This window comes from Neophocaena asiaeorientalis, unplaced genomic scaffold (genome assembly GCF_003031525.2).
Source record: "Neophocaena asiaeorientalis asiaeorientalis breed wild unplaced genomic scaffold, Neophocaena_asiaeorientalis_V1.1 scaffold543, whole genome shotgun sequence".
Classification (NCBI taxonomy): domain Eukaryota; kingdom Metazoa; phylum Chordata; class Mammalia; order Artiodactyla; family Phocoenidae; genus Neophocaena; species Neophocaena asiaeorientalis.
The window spans coordinates 1,932,543-1,952,638 of NW_020173671.1; the positions used below are offsets into that span (position 1 = coordinate 1,932,543).

The 20,096-nt window shown below is 51.6% G+C and overlaps 1 protein-coding gene and 1 non-coding gene across 16 annotated transcripts in view; one reads left to right on the plus strand and one right to left on the minus strand.

The window, feature by feature from the left end:
* GAS7 (growth arrest specific 7) overlaps positions 1 to 20,096 on the minus strand; it is a 200,315-nt gene that overhangs the window by 51,067 nt on the left and 129,152 nt on the right. For 14 of the 15 annotated variants that reach the window (XR_003003646.1, XM_024748441.1, XM_024748442.1 and 11 more), the window contains one exon: positions 6,877 to 6,957. The exons of the other annotated variant lie outside the window; for it this stretch is intronic. Coding sequence is in view for 13 of the 14 variants with exons in the window: in XM_024748441.1 (XP_024604209.1) it covers positions 6,877 to 6,957 (81 nt within the window). In the remaining variant the exon portion in view is untranslated. The remainder of the gene's footprint in view (positions 1 to 6,876; positions 6,958 to 20,096) is intronic. 15 annotated transcript variants of the gene reach the window in all.
* Positions 10,956 to 11,028, plus strand: TRNAL-UAA (transfer RNA leucine (anticodon UAA)). The gene has a single exon. It is a non-coding gene; the product is annotated as a tRNA-Leu (tRNA).

The following is a 20,096-nucleotide window of genomic DNA, read 5'->3' on the forward strand; positions in this document are numbered from 1 at the left end:
TAGAAAGGAGAAGTCATTTGCTGGGGGTGGGGGGGCGGGCGGAGGGGATAAAAAACGGAAAATAAGACCAACAGAGAGTTGCTAGCATCGTTCGCTGTCCAGACCTCACCCTCCCTACAGCTCTGACCCCATCGCCCAGCTCCAATCCGCCCTGTAAGACAGTCTATCCTCCAAGCCCCACTGTCTAGGTTCTGTTCTCTAAAAAACTCCAAAGACAAGACTTTCTTCTTCCAAACGAGAAAATCAGCTCTGGACACCTTCCTTCTGCCTCCTGTGGGTCCAGCCTCATCTCCCTTCTCTCTGGAATAGACGAGTAACTTCCTTCCTCAACTCGAAGAAACCTGGGAGCTCCAGGGCCCTTGTTCTGGAAATCCTTCTTCCCTCCCTGCTACGACATTTAAGCCTGGCGGAACGGAGCCCCTCCCCAGGCATGTGATGCAACAACCACCAATTCTGCAGGACGTTCCTTACAAGTGTTCTGCAGTGACAGTAAAGGGCAGAGTCTGACGGCCCGAAGAGTTTGGGACATATGCCCCCTGTTGCTCAGATTTAACTTGGTTTCTTTACGGCAGGCCTTTTAAAATATGCTGACATGCTCTGTGAATCTCAATCAAGGAAGCAGTGCGGTAGTCCACACTTACATAGACAAAGAACCCGGATGGGGGCGGGAAAAGCAGGGGGTACTGTGGAACCCACTTTGGGAAACGCAGCCGGGATTGTTGGAAAGCACGTTTTGAAGTCAGGCTACCAAGCAAACACCGGAGCCAGATCTGTACTCGGCATCTCTGAAAGCACAATAGGCACTGTCTCTGCCTCACTGCCCCACCACACCCTGTGGGGCCTTGGAAGGATGCTCTATGTCGTATTCACCTTCCCAGGTGTGCGCTGCATCTGCCGGGGTCTGCTTAGGGGAGTGGTTTTACATTTATAGGCTTCTGGTCCGGAAACCCTTCTGGTCTTGAAATTTCTGTCTGGCTACCCAATCCCTGCTGCCTCCCTGGTTGTCTAAGATGTAAACGGTATTCCCCCAAAGAGAACTCACAATACATGTGTGCGTGGTGGGTGTGAAGAGTTGGAAACCTGCATCTATTATTCTCCAGGGCGTCAAAGGTTCAACAGGCCTTTGTAAGGTCCCCTGGGGCCTCAGCCAACAGGCACATGTTCCTAAAGGGAAAGGCGGCCCCCTATGGCCTTCCCTGGGGTCAACAGTGATTCCTAGTTGAGGGCCATGGCAGCCACCCTGGGCCTGGTAACTTGCTAATTCTGCAGTAGGTGAGAGTCCCTGTTGGCTCCTATGTGGGAGTAGCCGGGGCTTCCTGATCTGGAGGAGAAAGTATGTGGGTGAGGGCCCTGGGGTTCTGGAGCCCCTTTCCTGGGGAGCTCTGCTCAGGGGAAGCACAGCTGTCTGTCTGCACAGACTCCAGACTCAAAGGCAGGCCCTCCCTGATCGACATCAGAACTCACTCCCCTGTGACCTGGCTTCCCTGGAGGCAGGCTGTTTCTCCAAGCATGAGCCCTCAGCGGAGTCAGGCCCCAGGCCAGGCAAAGCCAGCCTCGGAACCCAGATTTCCCCGACGTCCCCACTCCCAGGGGAACTCGATAAATTGAGATAGATTTCCTCCATCCCAAAGGGAAACACAAATGCAAACTTAACGCACGTCCAGGCCCAGAAGCTCAGAAAGGAACTTACTCTCCACACCTGCCCAGCCCGGTCTGATGGGGCAGACATTTAGTCACAGGTGGCTATTCAAATTCTAACAAGTGAAATTTAAATAGAATCTAAATGCAGGGTGGTACCCAGGATGGGATCCTAGAACAGAAGGAGGACAATACTGGAAGAATTGATGCAATCGAATAATAATACTGTACCACAATGATTTCTTCGTTTTGACAACTGGACCACGGTGATGTAAAACGTTAACGTTAGCGGAAACTGAGTAAAGGGTATATAAGAACTCTCTGTACTGTCTCCACAATTTTTTTTGTAAACCTAAAATTATTCCAAAATGTGAAAAGTACTTAGTTAAATAAAGTTAAAAATTCATTCCTCAGGTAGAGCAGACACATCCGCTGGCCAGTGGCTACCGTACCGGATGGTGTGGATGTAGAACATTTCTGTTAGCGCAGAAAGTTCTAGGGGACAGAACTGGTCTATGGTGTCATCTGGTGTTACCCAGTAACGCATAACAGGAAAATCCCAGGACCTCATTTTTCACTCGTATTTTCTTTCCATATGTCTGTTACTATTTCTCTCCATATAAATCATTACTGTTACAGTGTATGTTAAACCGGCCCAAAGCAGGTTTTTTAACACGTGCTGAATAGCGCCTTCGGTATTCTGTTTGGGTTTCAAGTTGACTTATGTAGACCTCCCCCAGAAAGCTGGCATTAAATGGCTCCAGTGAAGTTACTGAACAAACACAGGTCCCACTGTGATCGGAGAGGAAGCCACGTAGGGAAAGTCTTGGGCCCAGTGCTGACCCCAACATTCAGAGAGTGGAATCCCATTTGTGGGGGCACCGGGTGTGTTTCCAGATCTCTCTCCCCAGCTGGTAACCTGGCTGGCTGTGCTTCAGGCATCTGACAAACCTGCACTGAGAAGAACGAACCGGTCCTGTTCATGGGTGGCCCTTCCAACTCCCTCCAGAAGCTCGACTCAAAAGTAACCCTGAGCCCCATGGGTAAACCCTCCACCCCTCTGCCGCCTCAAAGGGGACCTGCCTAAGCTTGGCTTGGCTGGGTTCATTTGTGGTTCCCGCCCACGTTCTTTTTGACCTGTTTGTCCATGATCTTCAGGAACGACCATATGGGATGCTTGTGGTCAATGAATGTGGTCAAGTTTTCCTTCCACACCGTCCTTACCACTACCGCCCCCCACCTCCTTGCAGGGAACCCCCAACCCCACCACTGCTAACCAACTGCTTCAAGAAGGCGGCTTCCCAGGAAGACAAGACACTTCCACTGCATTTCACTCTCACCCCCATCCCAACCATCACGCTCAGAATGAAATCCCAACACCTTCCTCTGGTCCCTGCTGACTCCCCTCCCCTCATCGCCTACCACGTTCCCTCTTGTTCCCCACCCCCCAGCCACACCGGTCTGCTTTCTGTTCTCAAACACGCCAAGGTCACTCCTGCCCCAGGGCCTTTGCACTAGCTGTTCCTTGGCCTAGAACACTCCACCACCACCCCACACACATACCGTCTTCTCCGTGTCTTTAAAGCTTTGACCGAAACATCACTTCCTCACTGAGGCCACCCCTCACGCCCCAGTCACACACTCTGTCCTGCTGCCCACGCAATGAACATCTGACGTATTCCATGTCTGCCTGTTTGTCCAACTCTGCCACTAGAATGTAGGTTCCCGGGAGCAGGGACCACACAAGGACTGGCTTGTCTGTGGCTGTATCCCCAGTACTGAGAACAATGTCTGGCATATTTTTTGAATGAAAAGGTTTGCAAGTCCACCACTGTTGCTTTGCAGAAGCAGAAGCAGAACAAAAGAGGCTGAGATCCAGGGCCCTGAGTGGTCTCCAGGCAAGGTGCCCACAGCCCCGGGAGCCCAGGGACGGGGACAGTCAGTTTTTGAAGCTACCTCATGTCTTCATCAAGTCTATTTCTCTCCCCACAATAAAATTCAATCTCCTGAAAGCTGCTTATAAAACTGAACGAAAGAATGGCTGGAAAAATCCTAGCACTCTCCTATAGAGAGAAATACCAACACAGTTATTCTTCTATTCTTTAGACAGAAGGTTCAGTTCAAAAACCAGAAAAGATGATGTCAAAATACCTCGGATCCTGCTATACCCTCACAGGTGGGTTCTCTTCGCTTCCATCCCAGAGGGTGGATGGAGAGTTGACACGTGTGTTCATGCCCCAGGGTAGAGAGGGCCACAAATCATAACCACGGAGGGCTGGACAGGACCTCAGCCGTGGTCTTCCTCCCATTTACAAATGGACGAAGTGAGGCCTGGCAAGGAGAAGGGGTGTGCCCGAGGCCCCTGTCTAAGGAGTTGCAATTTCACAAACCTAAGACATCACTGACTGTTAGAGGCACCCTTGTTTTAAGTACCGCTGAGAAAGAAAAAAAAAAAAAAAAAAAAAAAAAAAAAAAAAAAAAAAAAAAGGTGCTTCCAATTAGACTAGGATACACCATTGATTTCCAAGATGTTAAAACTGGGAAACAAAACGTGGGTCTGAGAGTCAATGAGCTGGGGTCCTGCATGTTTTGCGGCCGCTTCTCACTGTCGTCCATCATCCGACAGAGAGCAGTGCTGAGCGAGGTTCTGAGTCCTTCTAGAACAGAGCTTCTAACCCCGGCGCTGCTGACGAGCGGGGCTGGACGGCCCTTTACTGTGGGGCTGTGCCGTCCCGTGCATTGTAGGACGTTCGGCAGCAACCCTGGCCTCTACCCACTAGATGCCTGTAGCTCTTCCCCCCACTGGTGACAGCCACGAATGTCCCCTGAAGGCAAAATCACCCCCGAGTTGACAACCACTGCACTAGAGCCAGGGAGGCTTAACAAGTATGTACGTGTGACGCAGACAAACACACACAAGGACAGAAGCACCAAGTTAAACGGGGTCTTCAGTTCAGGCCTTCTCTGAGCTGATGTGTGCTCTCCAAAGGGGAAGAGAGTAGACAGGATTTCCTACTGTCTTTGACTACAAAGCCCTTTCTCACAGAGAAATGGACAGACTTGGGATCCCAGGGACGTGGTAAGCAGGTGCCCACGGCCCCTGGGGGTCCACCTAAGTCTGTCTGATGCCTTGGCCACCTTGGCAATTCTCATCCCCGGATCTGACCCTCTCCACCATCTCCCACCTTTCTCAGCCCCTCAGAGCCCCGGCACCCAGCGCAGTGCTGGGTTATCGTGGCTCTCGTGCTAGACGTGAAGGCAGGAATTTGTCACGCCGGGGCCTCCGGGCTGGTGACCTGAGCCAGCTTCTTTCAGTCCTTCTGGGGGATGGCCCCACCAAGAGGTTGCTGCTGGGGCCAGTGACAGTGACAGTGACAGCAGGCTTTGGAGAGGTGACCCCGCTGACCCAGAGGGCAAGCTCCCTAACCAGCCCCAGCAGCCCTGTGTAGCAAGCCGTGCAGGGTGGCAGGCTTGGCCATTGTCACCTGTCATCTCACACGACCCAGTCTCCCCCTGCCTGTGTCATGCTCCGTGGATCCCTCTGGCCGGAAAAGACACCTGGGTTTTCTTTCTAGCGTCTGGGTGGCCTGGAGCCAGCCAGGATAGAGGGCCACACCTCACGTTATTCACACTACCATTTCTATTGTTAAAAGAAAAAATCACAAGAACAGCAACAAAAGACAAGGCAGCGTGCCAGGAAATGCCTATTGTCATATGACAGCTAGGAAGGCCGAATGGCCCCATTTCTGAGGACTTGGTCTGAGAATGTAGCACTGGCTGCATCCCTAGGAAACCAGGAGGAAATGCCCCATTTCCCTGCCCCACAGGGGGTTCCTTTTTTAAAAATTTAACGAAAAAAATGTGTGTGTGTGTGTATACACATGCATATACACACACACAAATATAAATATTTTAAAAGTCTAGAAGAACCTTCCGTGGGAAGCATCCCCCCAATCCCCTCTCCCAGACCTCAGTTGATTCTCCAGGTCTGTTCTGCCACCACTTGGGTTCTGAGTTCTGTGGCTGGCAATCTTCACAGCCCTAAATAACGTGCTTGGATCCCACTTTGATTTCGCAGTGGTGGAGGAGACTGAAAGACACCCCACTGGGAAAGGTGGGGCCTGACCCACTCACACTGGGCACGGCTCCCTTCCCAATCCAGGGTTTAAGAGTCCTCTTAGGACTTTCAGCTCTTCCTTTGGTTTCCTGTGATGCATTCGGTAAATTATTCATGTTCCGAGAAGGGTACGGGGCTCTCATCTCCCCTCCCCTCCACGTGAGCAGGGGATGTCACTGCTGCTTTTGCCCAACCCCCCTCCCCCAGCCCATGCCTCCCCTCCTCTGTCCCACACTGTCAATGCTACTGATGTTCAAATTCCAGGTTTACACACCACGTTTGTGAATTCACTCAAAGCTCAGGCTCCATTGGAGACGGAGGAGTCCACGAAAGGAGAGACAGAGTCCCCACCTCGGGGAGCTTACAGTCTGGGGTGGGAGAGTGACAACCAACAGGGAGGAGTACTCTGAGGGCAGTGCAAAGCAGGAAGCGGGGATCCAGAGTGATGGGAGAGGACTGTAAATTGAGCCATCAAGGAAGGCTTCTCAGAGGAGGTGACATTTAATGCAAGGTCTAATCCACAAGAAGTCAGAAGGTGTTCTCCCCACTGGTGTGTCCTGCAACCCACCTCCTGGGATCCCAGAATGAGATGTATCCTTAGAGTAACAAACCCTCCACCTATTATGGGATGTCTGCCTTGACCACCTCTGCTTCATTACCTATGCTGATGGAGAACTCACATCCTTGCAAGGAATCCATTTGCTTTCCAGACATTCTGTTTGAAAGCTGCCCTGTAAACACCTGCCTCCTTAACTCCTATTCCTTGAGGCCTTCGGGAACCACATGGACCGAGTCTGCCCCCAGTTTGGGTCCCTACACTGGCAGACAGCTAAGAGCTCTGACGCTTCACCTCACCCAGCAGTGCCCACCCCCCACCTCCCTGAGCACCTGAGAGCGAGTGAGAGGGACCAGAGCTGCTGCCGGCACCACTAGAGTGTTGCCATCCCACGGGGCAACAGGCTAGGGGGCCTCCGAGCCCTCTAGACCCCTCCCCAGGTTTGGCCCGTACGATCCGCAGCCAGGTTTCAGACCCAGGCTCCACAGCCGTGGCCGCCCCCTTGAAGGTGTGTGTGGTTCCCAGCCGGCCCCCAAGGTGCCCCGAAGTAGTGCGTGGACGGTACCTGTCAGAGGCAGAGAGCTTCTGTGAGGGCCAGGGCTGGCTGGAATCCCAGGAGAACTGCTGGGACGCTCCCAGGTGGTCTCTGGTCAAAGAAAGAAAAAAACACAATCGCGCTGAGGATTTGCTAGGGCAGAAGCTCCGAGTGTCACAGAGCAGAACTGGGTCACCTCCCTCTCTAAACCCGGGAAGCAGGAGTCCGCCTTCTGCTCCCATATCCATCTCCTCTCCTGCCCTCCCATGACAACAAAGCTTCTCTCTGCTGGGGACCCTTCTCCATGCAGCTGGGACCAAAAGGAGGTGGCCTTCTGGCTGGGATCCTGTGAAACAGTCCCCATTGCCCCTCTCCTCCTGCGAGGCTGCCAACTCGTGCATCTCCACTTCGGTCCCTCATCCTGGAACCCCAGCTATCAACCGGGCATCACTCCCCAAATGCCCACTGTCGTCTGAAACCCCAAAGCCCAGAGGAAGGAGCCCTGGCTGGGGGTGTGTACAGAGACCTGGGTGATTGGCGGAGACTTCCTTCCTGGTTCTACAACTCCACGTCTCGTGTGAATTACAGCTGCTGTGTCTGATTGAACACTTCTCTCTCTTCCAATACCCAGCCAGAAATAAAGCTAAGATTGCAGCTATATGATCATCCCCCAAACGCTACTTTACCCATCTCACTGCTGTGGAGACTTCTCATAAAATTATCTAGTGATAAAAATAATACTTTCTCACTATTTACAACGTGATGATGTAGAAAAAAGTGCAAAGAAGAAAAAGAATCATCCGTAGTCCCACAACTTGGAGGTCGTCACTAAACATTTGGGTACCTGTGTGCTGATTTGTTTTCTAGGCCTATGTACATCTTTGGAACAAAACAAAATCATACTGTACATTCTTTTCACCTATGGACTTCTGTGGGTATCTTTCCAAAACCATTAAAAAGGCCGGATAGCACAGGGGTTAGGATCTATTAACAGCAGTGAGTCTAGAGCCAGATGCCTGGGTTTGAATCCCAGCTCTGCCTCTCACCACCAGTTTAACCTTGACCAAGCTAATCGTCCCCTTGGTGCCTCGGTTTCCACCTCTGTAAAATGAGATCAATAATGGCACCCACCCGAGGCAGCTGTTGTGTCCATGCCAAATGCCCATTTATAAGCTTTTAGCATCAAGTTATTTTTAAAGTTAGTCCAATATATGGATATGACATTATTTAGTCCAAAATTCTCTTACTGAAAATTCAATTGTCTCAAATATTTAAAGCAAAAACGAACACAATCTTTCAATGGCTTCTGTGAATTAAGATTCGAGAGAACTGCGGTTTGCCCTCAGTTCACTCTTATCTGCTGTGCAGCCCTGGGCAAGTCACGCTACTTCTCTGGTCCTCCGATTCTTCATCTAAAATGAAAGGGTCGGGCTGACTGGTCCTTTAGGCCCCAATACTCTTGCCCTCCAGCTTTGATTGGTGGTCTCAAAACCTTAAGATCTACTGTTTGGGTTTTAGGATCTTATGGCTCTAGGAGTCGGGTGGTAATACGGTCCCTTCATGTCTTAAGGGAGAGAAAAAGGAGGGTGAGCAAAAGGCAAGCAGCAGGGAGGATGTGACCAGGAACAAGAGAGCAGAGGGGTCTTCTAGGAGGGGTGACCAGAGGGCAGCCTCCCTGGAGGAGGAGGGACGCTCGGGCTGGTGCTGAGCACACCAAGACTTGGAGAATCTACATGAAGACCACCAGACTGCTCTGAGGCCGAGGGCAGTGGAAAGCATCCTAGGCCTGGCCGCTCAGGAGCTGAGTGACCTTCGGAAGCCATCTAACCCTGTGTTTTGTTTTTCTCAACTGTACAATGGGGATAAAAATGGTACCTAATTAGGGCTGTAATAGCATGAAATGGGTTAGTACATGTAAGGTGCTTAGGATGACAGGGGCACACAGTAAGTGCCTTATCAGAGTTAAATAAAGCAAACAGACGAGTGAGGCTGGATGGAGAAATGGGGGGGAATTCAGATGAGAAAACAGCCTTCCTACAAAGTGAGCTGGGCTCCAGCAGAGACCAGACGCGGCCTGCAGCCTCCATCTCCTTCCTAGAGAGGCCTCTCTTCCGCCCGCTGGATCGACCCCACCTGGAGGCCAAACTGCTGTCTCCACATCCACAGCGCCCAGCTCAGGCTCTCCCCTCCAACCCAACCCCCTGGGGCTCAAGGGACCAACCTCCACGGCTTCACCAGCTCCTCCCAGGTCCCACCACCCACATGCAATCATGCCCCCTCCATCACTTTCCTCACCTCTTCTCCACCTTACCCCTAACGTGTCTCCCCACTCAGGGTCAGCGCTCACCTGAAGAACCCCTTGCGCCTCCTTTCCAACAAGGCACAGAGAACAAAGTCCAAGCTTTGTCATCCCCACGCCCATCTCTCGGCCAGCGAGGCTCCAGCACAGCAACCTTGTCTGTCTGTCCAGACTGACTCCCACTGACCTCACTCCAGCCCAGGTAACTCACTTGCTGGTCTCGGAACATGTCTTTGCTCTGATTGTTTACACACCCTCACCACCTCCTGCCCCCACCATCCCTGGATGTCAGGATCATGTTCATTTGCCAAGTTCCAACTAAAATGCCTCTTCCTCCACGCAGCCTTCCCAGCGGACTGCGGGAGAAGGCTCTGAAATCACAGGGAGATGCTGCTGCAGTCAGAACCACGCTCTAGATGCTACGGCCCGAAGGAAGGCCCCTTGCCCTGTACTCGCCGGCCTGGGTCACTCACAGGCCCCCAGAGGCAGGAAGGTGATCCCTTCTCCTGTATCGCCATCTCTCTATCCAACCTCCACCAGGACTCCATCAGGGACAATGCAGATGCCTGAAGGGTTCCACCCAGCCCACCTCCTGGTCTTAGCCAGCTCTGGTCAGCCCAAAATACAAAGCCACTGTGAGCATGGGGCAGGCCAGGCGGACATCTGGAGAGAGCCCCCGGGGCTCTGGCTGAGTGACCTCATCGGCAGCAGGAAAAATCACCCCAGATGACCACACCACACACAGGCAGGAAACCATTTCCAGGTCTTTTTCAATAAAAGACTCCCTAATCTATTTACAGCACACCAGGCTCCCCGATAGCGCCACAGCAAAACTGAAGTGGCAGCTCGGGGCTCAGGCTACCCTGGATTGAGGCCCCCTTGCATTCTCTGGGCTTCCATCCTGGGGTGCTAGGTCATTCCAGGTGACCACCCAGACTGCTAACAGTCACTGCCATGCAGGCCCCAAAGGCTCTGGGTGGGGGGTGGGGGCCAGTGAGGACAGAGTGGAAGGGGTGAAACCCGTGCTTGGAAAGCCTCTGACCGTCCAACCCAATTCAGGAGAAACACATTGTTTCCTAAAGGCAACTCTAACTCAACGCGAACCTCTTCCGCTGAAAACAGGGGAGAGAGATACACACACAAATGAGCTGACTGCTGACCGTGGATCAAATCGGACCAAGGGAGGTTGCTATTCTAGCCATCCACGTGAGAAGCCAGAAATTTCCATTTCCCCATCAGTGGATTACAGTGGCTGCCCATGTAGAATAAAACTTTTAAAGAGAGAGTATAGTTGAAAGGTGGAAAGTGATGTAAATGTGATTTCAGAGCACAGACGCCCCTTCCTTAAAATAAGAATAATTATTATTATAATTATTTTTAAAAAACAGTAAGCAAGGCAGGAGTTATTAACTTTAGAGTCACTTGTAGACTTCGTTTCCCTTTGTTAAGACTACATCCTTCATGCTTTGCAAGGTACGAGCTTTCAGTGGGAAAGTCAGTGAGCCCCTGGACCTCATCTGCCTTGGGGGAATCTGTGAGCCTTGTCCCCCACCCTTTTCCCCCTCCCCTTCCCACACTCTGCCCCACCCACCAGTGGACTCCTGGCTCATGATTGGTCAGTTTTCTTGGTTGAGTAGTAGCTCTCTGCTGCCCCCACTGGCTATCAGGTGAAATAACCACAGGTACCAGCCTAGGAGGAACTGGGTTCTTGGGTCCTGATCACGCACACCCCGGATGCTCTTGGCAGGGACAGAGCATGTGGAAACAGAAGGACGCAAAAGCTCCTCGCAAACACCCTTTCGCAGGGAATTCCCTGGCGGTCCAGTGGTTAGGACTCTGCGCTTAAACTGCAGAGGGCCCGGGTTCGAGCCCTGGTCAGGGAACTAAGATCCTGCAAGCCATGTGGTGTGGCCAAGAAAACTTTCACAATTGCAAGAAGTGGACATGCCTCCAAAACTAGGACTTTAAAGCACCTCTGTCAAAACTGAAAAATCAAGCAGGCACAAAATTTAAAAAATGACATCAAAGAACTGAAACACAGGATTAACAAATTCCATGAGAAATGGAGATACGTAGAATACTGTACCTAACTGAATAAAATATAGCCTTGTACATTTAAACAAACAAACGAAAAAACACAACACCCTCTTGCAGGGGCAAGAACTGATCTGCAGGATCATCTACGTCTGATCACCAGTGGGAGGGCTTCTGAGCCTGGGCCAGACCCTGAGTCTCAGGCAGCCCAGAAGGGTTGCACCACGGCCACCGGCCCCAGAATCTAGTCTATTTCCTGAGCTTCAGCAAACACGGACCCCAGGCTCGGAGACCTGAGGTCTTCAGCGGGAAATGCTGGCTGGAGTCAAGCCTGGGGGGTGGGGATGGGGGTAAGTAGGTGGCAGCTAACACCCCACCAACTCCCAGCCTTCAGGCAGCACACACAGCCCTGGGGTGCTCCCCTGAGCACTGTGGAAGAGGAGAGCTGGGGACACCAGGACTCCACTGGCACAAGAAAGGCAAGAAGTGGAAAGGAACCTGGACCGGGTGTTTAAAACACCCCTCAAATATTCTGAGGCAGCCTAGAGATGTTCCTAAGAGCTCAGGTGTCACACAGACAGAGGTTCGAATCCCAGGTCCACCCCTTACTAGTCGGCCTCGGTTTCCTCACTGTAAAGTGGGGATGACACGACTGCAGCCTCGTGGTCCTGGGATGCACCGTCAGTGGGCACATACAGCTTCCAGCACAGTCTCAGAGACAGAGGAAGCCCTCAAACACATTAAACAACAACACTAATAATATGAATGAAACAAAACCCTCTGCATTCCTTCCTCCCTCCTCTCTGTTTCCCAACTTCCATCCCACCAGCTGTCTCCCCGCCCCACCCTCCTCTTCCTGCCTTCACAGAACACAGCTCCCAAAGGGAGAGGGAGGGCAGGGCTCCCTCTCGGGGGCTGGGGGGAAGAGGTGCTAGAAGGTCTTCGTTAGCATGTCTGAGCTGCAGGGGGGTCGCCGCACAGCAGCCCACAGAACCCTTATGCAACCCTGTGATCCAGGCGGGGCAGGGGCCCTGACGCCCGCTCTACAGATGATACAGAGGCTGGTGATGCCAATGGATGAAGCAGCAGCCCCGTCAGTGCCCTGGCCATTGGATACTGGCCTGAGCCAAGCTTTGGACTGGCTCCAGCTGGCACAAAGGGCCTGAAAGAGTAGGGTGGGGAGCTCCCAGAGAAATTCTAGTAGGGAGGGTGGTCCGCCTGGAACACCCCGAGCCTGTCCTTCAACCCCTTTAGGATCCCCGACATACCAACCTCCTCATAGGGTGTAGACTCGGTCAAACACACCAGGAATCCCTGAACTTGGGCTGGGGAATGATGAGGGCTGATGCAACATAGGAAAAAGGGGGTCGTGTCATTGAGCCAGCAAGTATGGGCAGCTGACTGCCAGCTCACAGATATTACAAGCCCTGCTGTATGGCTGAGGAAACTGTACATGGGTCCGCAGAAGGAAATCTTATCACATCAAAGCCTGAACACTCGGGATCCAGACCCTAAGCACAGCTATTAAGCAAAGCTCCAGGTCTGTTTCCCAAACTTGGTCTCTCCTCAGGATCATTCGATCTGAAGCTACAGATTCTCAGACCTTGCACCCGAAGACTCTGGTTTAGCAGGTCTTGGGTGGAACCCAGAAGTCAGCATTTTAACAAGCAGACTCAGGGGTTAACCAGATGTAAGAAAAACGGGTAGAGTCCATAGTAAACCATGATGGGAACCAGCCACAGACGGGGAGGTACCTGGATGAGACAAAAAAAACTCCAGGGGAGCGATCAGACACGGGATCAGGCATAGTACGAAGCAAGATGTGTGAGAGCAACGTAGGGGAACTTAAGGAACCCTCCAAAATGTCATGTCTACCCCAATGTTCTAAAAATATCAGGTTCATAACATCTGTCCCCAAGAGCCTCTGCTTTGACTCTGTGGCTTTGTTATCTATTTTAGTTCCTGAGGGAGCCTTATGAATTACAGTGACTGTCACAAACCCTTTAGCACAACTGAGTCCTTAGGGTTTTATGCAATTCTGGTCCCAGGTGGTTGGCGTGGACAGAGCTGACAGGTCAGCGCCATCAGGATATTCTCAGCTGGAAATCTTATCAAATCAAAGCCTGGGACACTCACAGCCCTATGCGCTCTCCGCCAACATCATTTAGGTTTTCTGAGCCCTATGAACAGGCACCAGGCTGGGGAGGGGCTCTGAGAGCTCACAGCATCATCCCTGCCCTCAGGGAGCTGACAGCTGGAGAGCTGGATGAGGTCTTCCTAACTCAGCTGTAACACCTGATTTCAAATCCGATCCTCCCAGAGATGTGCTCTAAGGGCTGGGACTGTATCAAATAAATGTATCTCTGTCTCCCTGGCCCCCGGTACAGCAGGCACTCAATAGATGTTTGAGGAATGAATGGAGGCTCAATTCAAAGCACTGTCAGAAGCAAGTCTAGTTACATTGTCAATGGCTGACTTTAAAGATGAGTGAGTGAGTGAGTGAGTGTGTGTGTGTATGTGTGTGTGTGTAGATAAAAAGATAAACAGACAACAGAAAGACAAAGAAGGGGCAGGGAGAGCAGATGGGTCACCAATTCCCTTCACATAGTATGAAGTAGAAATCAAGCAAGCTGCTCAATCCAAAAAGAGCCCAGAACGTACACAGGTGGGTCACAGAAAAACAATTGCAGATGACCAATAAGGAAGAAAAGATGCTGATTCTCACTCAAAAATTGGAGAAGTGGGGCTTCCCCGGTGGCGCAGTGGTTGGGAGTCCGCCTGCCTATGCAGGGGACGTGGGTTCGCGCCCCGTTCTGGAAAGATCCTGCATGCTGCGGAGCGGCTGGGTCCGTGAGCCACGGCCGCTGAGGCTGCGCGTCCAGAGCCTGTGCTCTGCAGCAGGAGAGGCCGCAGTGGTGAGAGGCCCGCGTACCGCAAAAAAAAAAAAAATAATAATAATTGGAGAAGTGCAAATTAAGATGACAAGACACTATTTTTTTCACCCACTGGATCATTTTCTGCTAACTGGCTACTAAAGAAAAAAGGCAAGTCTGCAGAGAAAAATATGTATGAAACAGACCCAGAAATGGGCATAAGACATCAGGAGATCCCAGAAACCCAGGACAAACAATGCGGCTGACTTTCCTTCCGGTCCTTAAGCGGGGGCTTCTGTGAGATGCCCCATATCCTTCTAATAAAGGTCCTTTTTTCATAAGCTACTTTGGGTGGGCTTCTATTCCTATAACAAGGTAGTCCCTGCCCTTGGACAATCCCTCAAATGCACTGCCCTGTAACGGTCAATGCCACCCCCAAGGCCATTAGATCCACATCTGGAATTTCCTTCTGTGACCAGGCTGAATTGTGACTTCTGAAGTAGGACTTCCATAACCTCTCCTGGGAAAAAAATCACACCGCTCAATGGTTCAGAAGCTTCTCTACCTACGAACTGGTATTTTCCACCCATATGTCACCTTTTTGTTTTGTTTTCTCAGAAACTCAGCATTTATGGACTTCAATCGCTCTGCACTGCTAATCCAGATTTAGAAGACTTTCCAGTAAAAGGTGTGACTTTACATTTTATAAATAAGGCTCAAGATCACTGAGAGTGTTGCTTTTCACAGGCCAGAGGAAACTGTCAGAAAGAGCTCTGGTTATTCTGCAAAATAGGAATAGGCAATCATCTCCCTGAGGTGCGTCCCCAAAGGCACTTCCAAGGCCGCTGGAACTCCGAGGAAGGCCGGCCAGCCCCTGAGGCACAAAGAACCAACACTGCAAAACAGGTACAGAAGTTCCGGGCAAAATGAGCTCTCCTCAAACATAAAGAAAGGGCATTCCGGGTAGAGAAGACTACACGAAATGGGGAAGAAACGGGTAGAGCTGAATGAAACAAGATTCCTTAGGAAAGTGCATGAGTTAAGTTTAAAAAAAAAAAAAAGCAAACAAAGAAAACCTCTCTGCAAAGAAGCCTGAAAGCCTCATCCAATTAGGGAAACGCTAAAATGCTGGGGGCAGAGGCAGCCTCCTGCAACGTTAGAGCATAAGAGCATCACCTGGGGACCTGGTTAAACCACAGATCGCGGGGCACACCCCCAGAGGGTCAGATTCAGGAGGGCCAGGGTGGGGCCTGAGAGACAGCATTTCTAACAAATTCCCAGGTGATACTGACGCTGCTGGTCCAGGGACCCCACTTTGAGAACCACAGACGTAGAGAAAGACAAGGACGAAGATTGCATTCTCTGCAACAGTTCACCCCGCCTCCAGCGGCTGGAGGTAGGGCTATAAAAAATATATATATATTTTTTGAAAGGTACAACAATCAAACCAACCCACGAATTACTCCTGACTTGAAAGCATCCACTGCTCACCTCCTTTCCTCTGAACGGGTGTTGTTGGCTGAAAACTGCGGCCAATAGTCAAGTTGGCCCGAGAGATGCGGAGAGAGAAAAGTGAACCCCACGGGGCAGAAGCTCTGAGAGAGCAAAGAAGAAATCCTCCGGGACCACAAATGTTTGGGCTGTTATGCAAGCCTCTTGAGGATTTCCTCTCCATCCCTAAAGCCCGCTAACTAAGAAGGCTTCGCATTTGCACACCTGGTTAAGAGGAATGCACGCTCTGTGCACGAGAGTTGAGCCAGCTGGGTGGGGACGTGGTGTCCAAAAGCACTGTGTGCTCCCTGGCCCCTTCTGTCCTATTTCCCAAGGCTGTGTCCCTGTTCTGTCCTCTCCGTACCTTTTCTGCAGTGTCTCCCCCATCAGCACATGTTAATTTTGCATACCGGCAGCAGAAAGCAAGTGAGGTCTTTATCTGTGGCAGAGAGGAAGAGAAGGGAGGGGGAGGAGGGGATGGGGGTCTCCTTGAGTCCCAGCCCAGAACACACCTCCTTCTGTGGCAGAGATCATGTGGCCCGGCATCCCTGGATGCTCCTTTGTGCCATATAGAAAAGACCGGGGGCCTTTCAGGCTCCAGTTTGTGCTTCTCAGCCCCAGAAGGATCCCCAGAACGCGAGACCACCTCTCCAGAGGAACCGAGGAGGGTGGGATGTCGTGCTGGGGAAGGCGAAGCAAGAGAGAACCTTGGCGCTCAGCTCCCATCCGCTCCTCTATTTCAGAGAAGCTAATTTTACCTACTTGTACAAGTAATACAGGTCCAAGGGAGAAAACACTGGAAAACGGCAAAATCAAAAGAGAATAAAAATCCTCCCTAATCCCACTGCTCAGGAAGAACCCCTGCGTACAAGTTATCTCCCTCCACCTCTAAATGCAATGGTGTGTCATGAGAGTGGAGGGCACCCCAGGCAGCAGGTATCAGGGACAGAGGGAGGTGGTGGCCGGGAGCTGGGTCCTGTCTGCATGGCCACAGGGCTCTGTCCTTAGGAAATACAAAGCTTGAAAGGCTTTCCAAAGCAGCCCAACCTTCTCTTTCCAAGATGGGGGCTCAAGACCAGGATTGCTGGGAATGCACCTAGAATCTGGCTTACACCAGAGATGAACATGACCTCCAGCCAAGTCCTCTCTGGTATGTCCAAGAGAAGCATCACAAGTATCGGAAATCAACTGCTTTATGAAGTGTCTCAGTTCACATTGCTGTGAACCTGAAACTAACACAGCATTGTAAATCAACTCTACTCCAAAAAAAAAAAAAAAAAAGGAGTGGGAAATCCACTTAAATGGGGAAGAGAAAACAAGTGTCTCTTTCCTGCAGCTTGTATTAAAGCTTTCCTGCACGCACATCTCTTGGAATTACTGGCATTCTGATACCCTGGCAGCTATTCCAAGCCGGAGCTCATACCTCACATTCACTGATCGGCTGGCGATAGGTTGGCAACGTAACAGGAAGGCGCGCCACCCTTCCTGCTGCTGGTGCTAACTGCCCCGTAGGCCAGGTGTTCTGAGACACAGATGACAGATTGCTCCTGTCCACAGCATTGCGGAGGACAAAACACCGCTTGTTTGGCTTAGCAGTGCCCAAAGAGACCACAACGGCATGTTACTCTGGGTGTGGGAAATGTATTGGTTTCCTGGGGCTGCCCTAACAAACTACCATGAACTAGGCAGCTTCGACTACGACAGAAATGTGTTGTGTCACAGTTCTGGAGGCTGGAAGTCTGAGACCAAGGTGTCAGCGAGACTGCTTCCTTCTGAGAGCTTGTGAGCATCTGCTCTAGGCCTCTTCCCTGGCTTCTGGTGGCCTCAGTCATTCCGTGGCTCATAGATGGGCTCCCTTTGTGTCTTCACATCGTCTTCCCTCTGTGTGTGTCTGTCTCTGAGTCCAAAACGCTTTTCGTAAGGATCCGACATATTGGATGAGGGCCCAGCAAGCGCCGGGATCTTAACCTGATTGTCTGCAAAGACCCTATATCCAAGGTCACATTCAAGGGTCCTAGGGGTTAGGACTTAAACTTCCTTTGGGGGGGTGGGGGCGACACAGTTCAAAAGGCTGCAGCTGGCTGGGAACAGTAGGAGGCAGGGATGGAGGTCACGCTAACCTATGGAGTTGATCTGGGGGCCAGAAAGTCTGGACAGAGGAGTCCAGGGATTCAGAAGCAGAGGGTCCGGGTCTGTGGCAGGGCCCAGAGGGGGAGCAAGGAACTGGACCACCAGGGACCAGGGGACAACTAAGCCCCAGCCCTAGTACATGTCCCAGCAGGCAGCCATGCAGAGCACGAGTGCCGTCAGACTGGTTGTTCAAACAGTGAAAAACGTCTGTACCAGTTGGAAAACTGCTTCTGCTCCAACCTCCCTACCCCAAATATCCCCAGTCCCCGAGACCGCCCCACCCCCATTAGATCCCCACAAGGGCCATTAAGGCTGAATGCCTGGGGAGGGGGCGGGGGGCAGAATCTCCCTCCAGCACGTTCTTCCCACAGTCCATCCCTGTGCTGGACCGCTCGGTAACTTCCTCCGCTCTCACCCATTACAGGGGCTATTTCTTCTCGGGCTGGGTACACAGGTGCTAATAAGCACAGCCGGCAAGAGGGCAGCGCATCACTCAACAGGAATGTCCAGGAGCCCCGCTGGGTACAAGGCCCAGCCCGTGACCTTCTAAGGACAGCAAGACCCTTCAGGGGAGGCTCCCAGAGCCCCGTGCCCAGCCCAGCACCCCGCTGCCGGGGAGCGCACGCAATCAACACTCATCCCGCGCCACTAACTTCTCACCCCATCCTCCTCCCACACCTCTTGGAAGAGCACTGCCTACTCTGGGATCCATCTTGGACTGAAATTACAAAAAAGCTGTTCCTCAGCTCCGAGACCTTCCTCCAACAGTGAAGATCTGATCGCCGGGACACCACGCCAGCTCTCCGTACAAGGCACGTTCCCCAGCAGTGGTGGGTGATGAGCACGGCGGTGTGACGACACCCTGTTGCACAGGATTTTAGAGCCGGAAGGGACCCGCAGAGGTCTGTTCAGGCAGGAAAGAAAACGGACTGCAACCCACGAGGAAAGTCTCCTTTAACAATCTCATCTCCACTGGGAGGCGTTCTCGAAGCCATTTGCATTGTGTTCGCCCACACCACCCCTGCAAGGAGCCATCCAAGTGCATAATGAGAGACGGGCACAGAGAAGGCATTGAGCAAACACTTGTGTCTTGATAATCCACTCACGTGGTCCTGGCCCACTCACTCATCAGAATATAACCTATGGGTAATTTCCATTTTTGCCAGGAGTTCCACTGACTCCGTGGGACCCAACTCTTTAAACAGCATTGATGGCTATCTCTGTCCCGACTGCCCTTCCCTGTGGACCCCAACTTCCTGCTGCGGCCACATGTTCCCACTGCCCCACCCCCACCCCGCACACACACAGGCTTTACAGAAGCCCCCAAACGGCAAGGCTTCCTGCACTAATAGGTCGGGTGCACATAAAAGCTCCAGGAATAAGGCAGAGTATGAGATGAGTCTGAAAGTTCTTCCTGAAGTGGACCGGTCAGTCCTTTCTCCCGATTCTTTCATCTCTTGCCTGGTCCCCTTTCATAATCTCTTACTTCCAAGTGCATTTATAAAATAGATTCCTGATTTTATGCCTAATGCTAATTTTCCCCTGCCATACTTGCTGTAAAGCCATGAGGCTATGTCCAAACACAGGTCAAAGCTCAAGGCCCCACAAGCACTGAACATGTAAGATGCTTGCATGAAGCAGACTCGAGTAGAAGAAAAATCAGGAATGGTGGCAACCTGCTCAGATCCACGCGGTGGTGTTCAGGCAGGAAGGCGGGCCGCATGTGGCCATACCTCACAATTTTTCAAAAGGAGACAAGTATCTGGGTGGGTATGAAAAATTTCCCAATTTTTCAATGTTGGCAACTCATTCAACGTCTTTAAGGATGGTGAACACAAAATAAAATCCTTCTGTGGACAGCCTCTGGCCTCAAGACAAGCCACCGTGAGACATCTACTCTACCTGAATCTTTGCAGGACAGCTCACCTGGATCTAGAGGTCCTGACCCTGCCTTGCCCCACCGCCACCAGAGGCACTACAACTGCCCTAGAAATGCAGTCATCACACACCAGAGTTCAACCCAAGCAAACGTCATTCCTTATGGATACACAGCTCACGATCACCTTGTACTTTTCTTGGCCTGTAATGAATACAGGTCGATCTAATGCCTGGTAAAGATCCTACCACTTTATATGGATGGATTAGCGTGATAGGGCTGGATTAGTCATTGGATACAATCCGATCCCACCACACTCACTAGGCCACTGGGCTCTGCAAAGTGATGATGAGGGCAAGGTGACTCTACACTGGTACATATGTCCTAAGCAAAGCAGAGGCAAGCTAGGACATTCCGGGACAACGTTCTCCAGAGAAGAGAAATATGAAGGAAGAAAAAATTTACAGCTTTCTTACATCTCCAAGGCCTAGAACTCTTTCACTAGACTCTAAGTTCCTTGAAGGCAAGGATGGGGTTCAGATGTCTA